At 38.5% G+C, this 13,230-nt stretch overlaps 1 protein-coding gene across 1 annotated transcript; it reads right to left on the bottom strand.

Moving 5' to 3' along the window:
* On the bottom strand, positions 1 to 12,031 carry CCDC179 (coiled-coil domain containing 179). The gene is made up of 4 exons (XM_015103037.4): positions 11,901 to 12,031; positions 11,261 to 11,305; positions 7,990 to 8,094; positions 1 to 901 (listed from the first exon to the last, which is right to left on the bottom strand). Exons 1-4 carry the CDS (start codon positions 11,943 to 11,945, stop codon positions 893 to 895), a joined length of 204 nt encoding a protein of 67 aa, XP_014958523.1. The 5' UTR covers positions 11,946 to 12,031; the 3' UTR covers positions 1 to 892.
* Positions 12,032 to 13,230: the final 1,199 nt, after the last annotated feature.

Genomic DNA, 13,230 nt, shown 5'->3' with positions numbered 1-13,230 from the left:
TATTTCACTTTAAATTTTATTTAAGAAACCACACATCAGTCATCGAATATAATATTCTTGTTCATTCTATAGTTGGTTATTCTTTTATCAGAAAATAATTGTGATAATTCCTTTTTCATGTTAGAAATTACTTATATAAGTAAGCAAACATTTTACAGATATGGTAATGATTTATTTACTAAGACCTTAAATGAAAATTTTAATTATACTATGGCTTATTTGCAATATCAACATATGATACAGACATTAGTTATATTAAAACTCTTTCCTAGGTACAACTTATGAAGTATAAAATAAATAAGATACAGGGTTATAATGTACAGTGCATGGAAAACAGCCAATATTTTATAAGTACCTTTAAATGAAGTATAATCTTCAAAAATATTGAATCACTACATTGTGTACCTGAATCTAATATTGTTAGTCAACTACACCGCAATACGTCATACTTCAATAAAAAACAAACCAAAACAAAACTCTACTAGGACTTGTTTAAAGATTTTAAACATCTTATTTAAACACAAGTCATTATAAATATACAGCAGAGGAAATGTATTTTCCCCTATTATTAAAGCATAATGCTAAATCTCTAAATAAGTTGTAAATCCAGCTGCAAAAACGTAAGCATGAATACATCACTTACAAAGGCATATGCATATTATTATTTGTTGAAAAGAAACAATCTCAAATTACCAGAGAAAGTGGTAGTAAGATATCATATTTAATAAAATTCTAGACCCTGTAGCTTAGGTGTTAAATGGTTGCACTGTGTTTATTTTGCTGAACTGGAGGAGCACTGTCTTTATTTTTTCGAATGACATCAAATCACAAAATGCCACTTGATGTTAGAAATCTGTGGTCTGGCATGATTTCTTCCACACAGACTTCAACTTTATGTCCACTAGAAGAGATTAAAATACACAAAGAAAAATAAATTCAATCAAAACATACAAAGCAAAGATTTATACAAACTATAAATTCTCTTGGAAAAGTTTCAGAAGACTTTCTTACAAAAAAATAATTGTATGAAGAATTAGAAATAATATTCTAAATTAAAACAGTCAGATAGAAGCCAGATGTGAGTTATGATAATAGCAAAGTATTATCAAATAAGTCACATGCTATGTGTGCTATGCTAGGTCATGTCAGTCATGCCCCACTCTTTGCGACCCCATGGACTGTAGCCCACCAGACTCCTCTGTCCCTGGGATTCTCTAGGCAAGAACACTGGAGTGGGTTGCCATGCCCTCCTCCAGGGGATCTTCCTGACCCAGGGATCGAACCTGCATCTCTTACGTCTCCTGCATTGGCAGGCAGGTTCTTTATCACTAGTGATACCTGGGAAGCCCCAAATAAATCATATCTGGATAAATATGATATAAACATTTTTTTCTGTGAGTCAAGCAACAAATGCTATAAATAGAAAAAAACTGTAGAAACCAAAAATAGCAATTTAGAGAGAGGGTAGAGGAATTTCTGAATATAATGGATGTGACAGAGATGTTAAACAAGGATTTTTCTTTCCAAGTTTTAGTCTGTGATTGACTGAAAAAGTGTATTAGTTTACCCGTTGAGTGTTGTTAAGTCTTGAAATGTCCCAAAATGAAGTGAATAAGAGTGACAAATAAGTGAAAATGGAAAGCTTATGTATATCATTATCAGCAGGAATTTAATCTTAATACATCAGGATAATTTTAATATGTATGAAGATGATAATTAATGATATAATTAGGAGAAGAGTTTTGTTACGGAGATAAACAGACAAAAATTTTTTTCAAACGTTTCCCAATTGGATGCTCTAGTGTCATCATGCATCTTCAGTTCTACTGGGCACAATCCATGTTTAAGTAAAGCACTTGTATGTATGCACTCAGGCCTTTATTTTCATCTCAAATCATTTAAGTTGTACAAATACTGTTGATATACTTTTTTCTGAGGCCAAAGATTAAGTAGAAAGAAAAAAAGATGGTATTAGTAGGGGTGCTGCTTATAACACAACAATTTGCAAAAGATAAAGGAGAAGAAAAGGTGAAAAACGATACGCTCAGTTGGTAAAGAATGCACCTGCAATGCAGGAGACCCCAGTTCGATTCCTGGGTGAGGAAGATCTGCTGGAGAAGGCATAGGCTACCCACTCCAGTATTCTTGGGCTTTCCTTGTGGTTCAGCTGGTAAAGAATCCACCTACAATGCAGGGGACCTGGGTTTGATCCCTGAGTTGGGAAGATCCCCTGGAGAAGGGAAAGGCTACCCAGTCCAGTGTTCTGGCCTGGAGAATCCCATAGACAGTCCATGGGGTTGCAAAGAGTTGGACATGAATGAGTGACTTTCACTGTTCAAAGCAGTATTATTCTGTACAGTCTGGTTTTGGTACTAGTTTTACATTCATTTCAAGCCATTATATTCATTATAGTTTTGCAACAAGATCAGTAGAGAAATTGAGAATAAGCATTTATGTTCATTTATAAAAATTTGACACTGCTACAGCATTCTGTACAAAGTGATCAGTCCACAGTGGTTTGGAAATTAAACCAAACAAAATTTTAGTGTATACTTTGGAACATTGAGCCCCCTCATGTTCTTTTTATGGAAAAAGGAAACTTTCATAATGGCCTACTGCCGCGAAAGGAAAATAACTGGATGTTCTGAACACAATTTCAGAAATTTTGTATTAAGGACAATGAATACTAAATGCCAGATTGAACTCAGGCTTTTCATGAATCATGCATTTTATTTTTTATATTTGTATTTGTGAGAGATACCACTTGTCTCTGGAAGCTCTCTGGCTGGTAGGATAATTGATAAAGAACATTCTGCAGACATTTCTATAAGACACATCTGGCAGCTCAAGAAAGAAAAGGGAGTTTTTTAACTGAAAGCCATAATGGTTTGGAATTGAGGACAAGTCACAAAAAGAGGAAACCAATGGCACGAAACATCTGCACTGGAAAAGGGATGGAAAGGTTAACCAAACTAATTGTGTGAAAATGAATCAAGAGTTAAAAGGCTCAGAAGCCATACCCTATAGCAAGGTGGTCTCAGGAATCATTGCTCCCTTCTCCCCCACATCCCACATCATTAAACTTTGCTATGGAATAACTGTGCAGATGTGAAGAGATGACTCCTTGGAAAAGACTCTGATGTTAGGAAAGACTGATGGCAAAGGAGAAGAGGAAGGCAGAGGATGAGATGGTTAGATAGCCATCACTGACTCAATGGACATGAATCTGAGCAAACTCCGGAGATAGTGCGGCATACTTCAGTCCATGGGGGTCTCAAAGAGACACGACTGAGTGACTGAATAACAACAAAAGTATGTTGTGCAAGCATATTTTAATGCATATCAGAAAGATCATGACAAACACAGGTGTATCAGCAAGAGCTGGTGTATCAGTAAGAGCTGATGTATCAGCAGGAGCTATGTAGATATTTAAGACAGTGGGGTAACTATATAAAGTTGCATATCCTGGGATCCTGTGTGGCAATACATAAACTCCCATGACTATGGAAATACAAAGGAAAGCAAAGCTAAGGGGCTGAATTTATATTCATAATATGCATTTATTCGAAAAACTGGGAAGAGGATGAGTTTCAGGAGGATCAGTCTGAAAAGGAAATGAAGGTATTTTCTTTCGCACTAATTGTGCTCAGTTGGTCTGACTCTGCAACCTTGTGGACTGTAGCCAAGCCAAGCTCTTCTGTCTATGGATTTCCTAGGCAAGAATACTGGAGTGGGTTGCCATTTCCTTCTCCAGGGGATCTTCCCGACCCAGGGATGGAATCTGCGCCTCCTTCATTGGCAGGCAGAAATCTTATCACTGAACCACCTGAGAAGTCCTTTTTCCCACTAATAGAACCTCAGTTCTCTAGAGCAGCAGCTTTTTTTAGCACTTTAGACTGTCTTGCAGCTAAGGGTGGCCAGTTTTGATCAAAGAAAAATAAGTGGCAGTTTCCAGTCTGACATGTACAGAGTTTGGAAATTGTCACTCACATTCGCACAACCAGAAAAGTGCTGAACACACTGAAAATCAACAACTTTTCTTAGATCCATCAGAGAACTGAGGTCCCAGGGTGAACTGCTCTGCTGACAAAGGAAAAGACAAACAATGCTGCTGGGACCATACTGGAAGGAACACTGAAATGGACAAGTTGCTGTGGCTTAGTATGGATTAGCTTGAAAGTTAAAAAAACAGGTTGGTGGGGAGTCTTAGGGAGGCCCTCTTAGGGAAGCCTTCATATTTCATTGAGTGAAGAGCAGAACTTTAGTTGGGTATTTTCCATACCTTATGTATAAGGGTCTGCATTTGGGCATTTCCCCAGGTCAACTAGAGTTTGATAAAAGGTAAATTAGATCTTGATAAACCAGTTCCCTTGAGTATGCCCTGTTAGGAGAACAAAGAGCCCTAAGTATTTCAATATGGTAGTTTCCCCCTTCCACTCTAGAAGCAAAGAGATTTTTCCCTGATCTTCTATTATGTGATCATATCACTAGATGCAGAGTGAGCATTTGACAAAATCCAACACCCCTTTATGATAAAAAAACAAACAAACAAACACAAAACCAGCAAAGTAGGAATAGAGAGGGATTGTCTTAAAGAAAGAACATTTATAAAACACCTACAGCTAACCTCATATTTAATGATGAGTAACTAGATGCTTTCCAGCTAAGATCAGGAACTCTGATGAAAAAAATTTATCAAAGATGACCTAAATAAATCTGATGAACAATGCTCATTTATAAAAAGACTCAATATTATTAAGATGTCAGTTCTTTCCAAAGCAATCTACAGATCTAGCACAATACAATCAAAATTACAGCAAGTTACTTTGTGGATTTTGATAAACTGATTCTAAGTCTTATATGAATAAACAAAAAGACCAAGGATTACTGACATAACACTGAAGGAGAAGAACAAAGTTAGAAGGCTGACACTTATGTTACTGAGATTACTAATCTAATTCCAGGATCTACTATAAAGCTACAGTAATCAAGACAGTGTGGAATTGGCAACAGAACAGATAAATACTCCATTTAATGGAACAGAATAGATAGCCCAGAAATAGACTCACACAGATACAAATAGTCAACAGAACTTTGACAAAGGAGCAAAGGTAAATATAATATAGATAGGATAGCTTCATCAGGAAATGGTGCTGTAAAAATCAGAACAACACACACATGCAAAAAAAAAAAAAGTCTAGACACTTAGTTTATACCTTTCATTGAAAGGAACTCAAAATGTATCATAGACCTAATGTAAAGTATAAAATTATAAAAATTCTAGAAAATAACACAGGAGAAATGCTTTAAGACCTTGGATTTCACAATGAGTTTTTAGATACACTAAAAGCATGATCCATGAAAGAAATAATTGATAAGTTAAGCTTCATTAAAATTAAAAATTTGGCTTTTGGAAAATATTATTAGAAAAAATGAAAACACAAAGGACAGATTGGGAGAAAACATTTCCGAAATACATATGAAAAGCTGGCATCCAAAATACACAAATGGCTCAAAACTCAACTATAAAAAATAAACAATTAAAAAGTGGGCAAAATATCTGAATAGACACCTTATCAAAGAAGTTATACAGTTGGTAGATAAACATATAAAATGATTGTCAATATGCTGAGTTGCTGAGTCATGTCTGACTCTTTTCGACCCCATGGACTATAGCCCACCAGGCTCCTCTGTCCATGGGGATTCTCCAGGCAAGGATACTGGAGTGGTTTGCCATGCCCTCCTCCAAGGAATCTTCCCAACTCAGGGGCTGAATCCAGGTCTCCCACATTGCAGGTGGATTCTGAGCCACCAAGGAATTGCAAATTAAAATAATGAAATATCACTATACAATTATCCACCTGGCTAAAATCCGCAAACACTGATAACATCAAATGTTGGCAATGGTAAGGACCAACAGACAACTGTCATTCATTGCTAGTGGGAGTGCAAAATAATACAGCTACTTTGGAAGACAGTTTTGCCAGGTTTTTTTTTTTTTTTCTCAAAGTTAAACACAGTTTTACCATATGATCCAGCAATTGTGTTTCTAGGTATTTTCCCAAATGAATTGAAAGCTATGTGTAAAAAAACATTTCCCATGAATGTTTAGAGCAATTTTTTTGATGATTGCTAAAACTGCAAGTGACCACTATGTTTTTCAGTAGGTGCGTGGATCCATGCAATGGGTAAAAAGAAATGAATTATCAGACCATGAAAAGATATGAAGGAAACTCACGTGTCTATTACTAAGTAAAAGAAACCAGTATGAAAGATTACATACTATATGATTCCAACCATATGACATTCTGGAAAAAGGTGAAACTATCGAGATAGCAAAAAGATCAGTGATCGCCAGGGGCTTGAGATGGGTGAGGGAAGAGGGAAAGGATGAATGTATAGTGCACAGGAGATTTTTAGGGCAGTGAAAATCTCCCGTATGATAGTGTAACGGTGAATAAAAGACGTGTGTGTGTTTGTCTATGTTTGTATGTGTGGGGTGTCTATCAGCTTTTTTGAAGTATAGTTGGCATGCAATAAACCACACAAATTTATTTGAAATGTATACTTTAAAACGTTTTGACACGCATACACCCACAAAGCCATCACCTCAACCAAGATTATATATATATATACACACACATAGAGGTTACTCTTTTGATCAACAAGAACTGATTCAACAGGTGTATACTTTTTCCCTTTGTCCTGTATCCTCTTCTTTTGGAATGTGGATGTAATCTTTACCTATTGTAGAAGCTTTTTTGAGACCATGAGAGTAAAAGTCATGTGAAAATGTGAACGATCAAAACGATGGAAGGAGCCTGAAACTTCTTTGGTGGTTTTATAAATCACCATATCAATCCTAGGCTGCCTAGATCAGGAGTTCTCCTTTGGAGGAAAAAGTACTATTTGTTTAAACCATGACAGCTGAGTTTCTTTTAGAAGGAGCTGAAGTTACAAATTTCTACCTAACAATGCTATTCATTAGTGAGGTTTATTTTCCTTGAAAAAGAAAACCAACAGAAAAAAAAAAAATCTTAATGATCAGAAATATTACCTATCTTAAATATTTATACAATGAAATCTGATCCCAGAGATTGCCTAAATAAGGTCAGGGCTCACTTCTAAGGCAAAAGAGGAATGGATGAAGAAATTTGGGGGTTTTCACCCTAAAAAATCTGCCTAAGATGGGAGGTAATAGTTTTCTTCAAATATCTAAAGGACTTTCCAGTGCAAGGAAAGTCATTGGATTTATGACGAGTTATTAGGCATACAATTGGTACTACATGTAAAAAGCTCATGGAGGCAATATAAAGTGTTACATGAAAAAACTTTCAGTTTTTAAAAGATTTTTAAAAATGTGGACCATTTTAAAAGTCTTTCTTGAACTTGTTACAATATTGCTTCTACTGTTTATGTTCTGGTTTTTTGGCCATGAGGCATGTGGGATCTCAGCTCCTTGACCAGGGATTGAACCTGCAGCCCCTGTGTTGGAAGGCTGTGTCTTAACCACTGGACCATCAGATAAGTCCCTGGAAGAACTTTCAAATGTATATCAAAGGTATGCAAAAAGATAGAATAAGCTGTGGTTGGTGTAGAGTTTTCTGATGTTACAAATGCTCAAGCCTAGATTGAAAAACTATTTGGCAGGAGATTTTGTGACTTATTCTGCAAATAATATAATCGAGAAGATTTAAGTGGATAACTTTGGGCAGTTAATAACACATGCAAAGAATTCAGAACATCAAGGTTTCAAACATCACACTCTTTCCATTAGACCACATTCAAAAGACAACTACAAAGATGACTTAAATAACCGATGAGAATTTGATTAGAGGAGTTTTAAGGTAACTTCCCATACTATAGTTACTGATTTCTCAAAGGAAAGGGGAAAAACAGAATTTAGAATGTTATATAAATGAAAAACATGATGATGTGTTTTGCATTTAAGGATCTATTAATTTCAGTTAATTTCAGTGGAGCACTTACTAGGAGTCCTGGTTCTGGAACAGGTGCAGGCCTTGCAAACCGTTTATTAAATTTCCTCTTCTGTTTCCAAAGGTTTCTCATATGCTCAATACGTTTAGCTGTGGACTTTAGGAAAAAATTAAAAGGAAAGAAAACTTTTACAGTATCAACAACACAGCATGCCACATTTTTGGTTTGTATCCACAAAAAAAGATAAACACTATCAGTGGATATGGCTTACACAGATACACAGAAATAGGGGAAAATTTTTTGCAAATGTGGGTTTATAGATGAAGAAAACACTTTGGAGCTTCATTAGAGTTTTCAAATGAAACTCTTTATTTTGATTTCCACTTCACTAACTGGGCACTATTAGACAGAAGGAAAGATATACCCATTTGAATGCAGAGTTCCAAAGAATAGCAAGGAGAGATAAGAAAGCCTTCTTCAGCGATCAATGCAAAGAAATAGAGGAAAACAATAGAATGGGAAAGACTAGAAAATTAGAGATACCAAGGGAACATTTCATGCAAAGACAGGCACAATAAAGGACAGAAATGGTATGAACCTAACAGAAGCAGAAGATATTAAGAAGAGGTGGCAAGAATACACAGAAGAACTATACAAAAAAAAATCTTCATGACCCAGATAACTACAATGGTGTCTCATCACTCACCTAGAGTCAGACATGCTGGAATGCAATGTCAAGGTTGGCCTTTGGAAGCATCACTACAAACAAAGCTAGTGGGGGTGATGGAACTCTAGTTGAGCTATTTCAAATCCTAAAAGATGATACTGTGAAAGATCTGTACTCAATATGCTAGCAAATTTGGAAAACTCAGCAGTGGTCACGGGACTGGAAAAGGTCAGTTTTCATTCCAATCCCTAAAAAGGCAATGCCAAAGAATTCAAACTACCACACAATTGCACTCATCTCACGCCTTTGTAAAGTAATGCTCAAAATTCTTCAAGCCAGGCTTCGGCAATACGTGAATCATGAACTTCCAGATGTTCAAGCTGGTTTTAGAAAAGACAGAGGAACCAGAGATCAAATTGCCAACATCCACTAGATCATTGAAAAAGCAAGAGAGTTCCAGAGAAACATCTTCTGCTTTATTGACTACACCAAAGCCTTTGACTGTGTGGATCGCAACAAACTGTAGAAAACTCTGAAAGAGATGGGAATATCAGACTACCTGACCTGCCTCCAAAGAAATCTGCATGCAGGTCAAGAAGCAACAGTTAAAACTGGACATGGAACAACAGACTGGTTCCAAATTGGGAAAGAAGTATGTCAAGGTCGCATACTGTCACCCTGCTTATTTAACTTATATACAGAGTACATCATGAGAAGAGGTGGGCTGGATGAAGCACAAGCTGGAATCAAGATTGCTGGGGGAAATATTTCTAACCTCAGATATGCAGATGACACCACCCTTATGGCAGAAAGCAAAGAACTAGAGCCTCTTGATGAAAGTGAAAGAGTAGAGTGAAAAAGTGGGCATAAACTCAACATTCAGAAAACTAAGATCATGGCATCTGGTCCAATCAGTTCATAGCAATTAGATGGGGAAACAATGGAAACAATGCAATACTTATTTTTGGGGCTCCAAAATCATTGCAAATGGTGACTGCAGCCATGAAATTAAAAGACGCTTGCTTCTTGGAAGGAAAGCTATGATCAACCTAGAGAGCATATTAAAAAGCAGAGACATTACTTTGCTAACAAAAGTCCATCTAGTCAAAGCTATGTTTTTTTCCAGTAGTCATGTATGCATGTGAGACTATAAAGAACTGTAAAGAAAGCTGAGCGCTAAAGAATTGATGCTTTTCAACTGTGGTGTCGGGGAAGACTCTTGAGAGTTCCTTGGACTGTAAGGAGATCAAACCAGACCATCCTAAAGGAAATAGTCCTGAATATTCATTGGAAGGACTGATGCTGAAGCCGAAACTCCAATACTTTGGCCACCTGATGCTAAGAACTGACTCACTAGAAAAGACTCCGATGCTGGAAAAGACTGAAGGCAGAGGAGAAGGGGCTGACAGAGGATGAGATGGTTGGATGGCATCACTGACTTGATGGACATGAGTTTGAATAAGCTACGGGCACTGGTGATGGACAGGGAAGCCTGGCTTGCTGCAGTCCATGGGGTTGCAAATAGTCGGATATGACTGAGAGACTGAACTGAACTGAACTGAACTGAGACAGATCTAAGACTCATGCATATATGTGTTTACTTTTATTTTAAAGGTAATGTTCATTTTAAAATCCCAAAGAGCTTTTCCTTATAGAAGTAAGAATACAAATACATGCACATTCTTTAGTTCTCTTAAATGATGAATGTCACACAGAGTTTTATGTTCCCATTGCATGGCTGGCATATATAAGTAGCAGAGACCTAGGAGATGAAACTAGAATGCTTGGAAGACAAGGTAACAGAGTAGTAGGGTGGAAAAGACAGAAATAATAGGAACATTTCCACTGCCAATGTGAAATTGGTATAATTGCTTTGAAAACAATATGGCATTATTTTTCATAACAATGGTAGGGTCCAATCCTTTTATTCTTGCCCAAATAATCAAGTGAAACCCTTGATTATGGGAAAAGAAAAAAGGCGTGTACTCTAAAGCTCACAGTAGCACTGGTCATCATAGGAAATTTTGGAAACAACTCAATATCCATCAACAGGAGAAAGGTTTAATGAACTGTGATATGTGCCACAATGAAATATTAATAGCAGTGAAAACAAAGGAATTAGAACTATATACCACACTATCGACAATCTATGAAAACAATGTTAAGAAGGAAGGATAAATCATACAATGAATTTTGTGTGATCCTATGCTTATGAAGTTCAAAACCAAGAAGACAATATACTTTTAGGAGCATTAAAGGAGAAGATTCGATTGATAAAAATAAAATTCAAGGTAGTGATTACCTCTGGGAGAGATGCAGGGCTCAGGTTGAGCACAGAAGTAGCCTCTAGATGAGTTCAAGGATACCCATATGTTTTCTTAAATTAGAGGTATATTTTATAATTTCATATGCTGTATAAATATATATATATCCTGTCCACATCAAAATGTTAAAAAGAGGAGAAAAATAAACCATTTAGGTTATCATAGTTAAGACTCATTCTGATACTAGTCACAAGATCCCAGAGTCTCAACAAAGATAACACAGAAGGATCTAGCTAGTAAAATTTCTGTCCTGTTAGGGATCAGCGCACATAAGGGAACGCGATAAAAGTCACACTTTTGAAATAATCAGGATTATTTGTTTAAACATTACCTGCCTTTGAGTGACTTCTGCAGGATGCCGCCAGCTCGAGCTTTCCTACGTAACAGGTAAGATTTAAAAATTTTAAAAAAGGGCATGAACAAACGGAAAATTCAGTCATTATAATAGGAAGCCTGTGCTACTATTTTTTGTTTATGTAATAGATGCCTACTATCTCAACTGCAAGAGGCAGGATCACAATAAGAATAGCAAAGTGAACACTGGGGTGGAAGATGAGATTGTATTATGAGAAAAAGAAAAAAAAAAATCTATGAACCACACTACCAGGTCTACTGAGATTTATTCTGGAAGGAGAGAGTGTACAAGAAAAACCAAACAAGCACGTTTCAGTTGGTACTGAACATTGCCACGCTGGGTCAGTAAGTCATTCAACCAACAGAAGACAGCACGTGCTTGGCCCTGGCAGGCAGGAGGCGGGGCTTTTCCACCTCCCTGTAGGTCCTGTAGCCCAGGATCCAGTCGGCCTCCTCCCACTACCACCCCTCCCAACTCCCCGCTGGATTTCCCAACCCCAAACCACCAGTCGTCTTGCAAGGGCAAGCAGCGCGAGGGCCCAAGGCAGCCTCCGAGAAGCGGGCAGGCGCAGGGCCCGGGGCTACAGAGGCGGCGCTGAGGGCCTGGGAGGACTCACGGGGTTGACTTGGACAGACTCGTCCTCCCTACAGCACAGGCACATGCTGCAGAGCCTTGCAGCGCCGCAGCGCCCACCGCCGGCCCCTCCCCGTCCTCAGAGCGGCGCGCCCGGTGGGCCCCGAGAGCCCCGCCCTGTTCCATCACAATTCTCTTTATCCTACCCGCTGGGGGCCCGCCCTTCCCCTTAGCGGTCTTCCAATCGCAGTGCAAGGAAGCTGAAGTCTGCAGCCCACCGGAGATGGGCTAGCCTTCCGGTTCCTTTGCTCTGACAGCCGCGTAACACCCACCGGTTTTCCATCTTTTCCAGACCTCATCGCTCTACTCTTGCCTGCAGGGAGTTCCCCTCCCTTCTTAACACATCAGGCTTACATTCCATGGTCCCTCGCTTCAGCCTCAGGGTTTCTTAGTTCCATCACCTCATGATTCTTCTGTCACAGCTTCCCGTTGGATACATCCAAGTACTTGCCTTCTGGTCAGTAACCAGGCAGAAGGGAGAAATCTTGAAGATAGCTGCAATGCACGTTCACTGTCTCTGACTTAAACTGGGTCCTCGCCAATGTTTACCACTTTTATGTTGCACCCCTTCTTTTGGGGGCTTTGCAGCGTTTCCTTCAAACTGTTTGTCTTCTGTTAAAATCTCGGAACCCACCATCTCCAGGTTACTTTTAGAAGAAGCAGAACAAGTCTTGCTTTGCACTCTGATAATGGCTAACACTTCTGTAGAGGTTATGCTCAGTGCTGTTAGATGAATTGATGCATATGTAACTCATTAACTCTTTAGAGCAACCCAACAGGGGCATCTATGCTGATTATCCTCTTGGAAACAAGGCTCTAGCATGTTAAATAACTTGCCCACATAATTAGCAGCTTCAGCTGTGTCCAACTCTGTGTGACACTGTGGACTGTGGCCCGCCAGGCTCCTCTGTCCAAGCGATTCTCCAGGCAAGAATACTGGAGTGGGTTGCCATGCCCTCCTCAATATATAACTTGAACTTGGCCAAGATTATATAATTGGAGAGGTAGCTGGAATTTATATCCACGATCAGCCTCAGAGCCTGTGCTCTAAATACTGTGCTAGGCCATCAACTACTTTTAAAAGATTAGACTGCACAATAAAATCAATTCTGGGCACACAGAGATTACTTAGAAACTGGGGATGACTGCTGACGGATCAACTGTGGCTGCCAGACGAAGTGTCAGTGCTAGGGTGACATGAGAGCAAGAGGACAGGTCTGAGTCCCATCCTTCTTCGCTCCCACCTGCTTCCCAGTCGCTGTCCAGTACCCACTATTAGCTGAACCTACAAGGATCCAGCCGAATAAATTTCC

Source organism: Ovis aries, chromosome 21 (assembly GCF_016772045.2).
Source record: "Ovis aries strain OAR_USU_Benz2616 breed Rambouillet chromosome 21, ARS-UI_Ramb_v3.0, whole genome shotgun sequence".
Taxonomy (NCBI): domain Eukaryota; kingdom Metazoa; phylum Chordata; class Mammalia; order Artiodactyla; family Bovidae; genus Ovis; species Ovis aries.
Note: the sequence above shows the minus strand (reverse complement) of the source record. Positions and strands in the feature narration are given on the sequence as shown.

Bases quoted from the DNA above. Each gene is read 5' to 3' on its own strand.
- CCDC179 (XM_015103037.4), bottom strand. From the start codon at position 11,945: ATGTGCCTGTGCTGTAGGGAGGACGAGTCTGTCCAAGTCAACCCC. The intron at 11,306-11,900 runs GTGAGTCCTCCC...CCTGTTACGTAG, and splicing joins AGTCTGTCCAAGTCAACCCC to GAAAGCTCGAGCTGGCGGCA. The intron at 8,095-11,260 runs GTAATGTTTAAA...TTTTTCCTAAAG, and splicing joins CAGAAGTCACTCAAAGGCAG to TCCACAGCTAAACGTATTGA.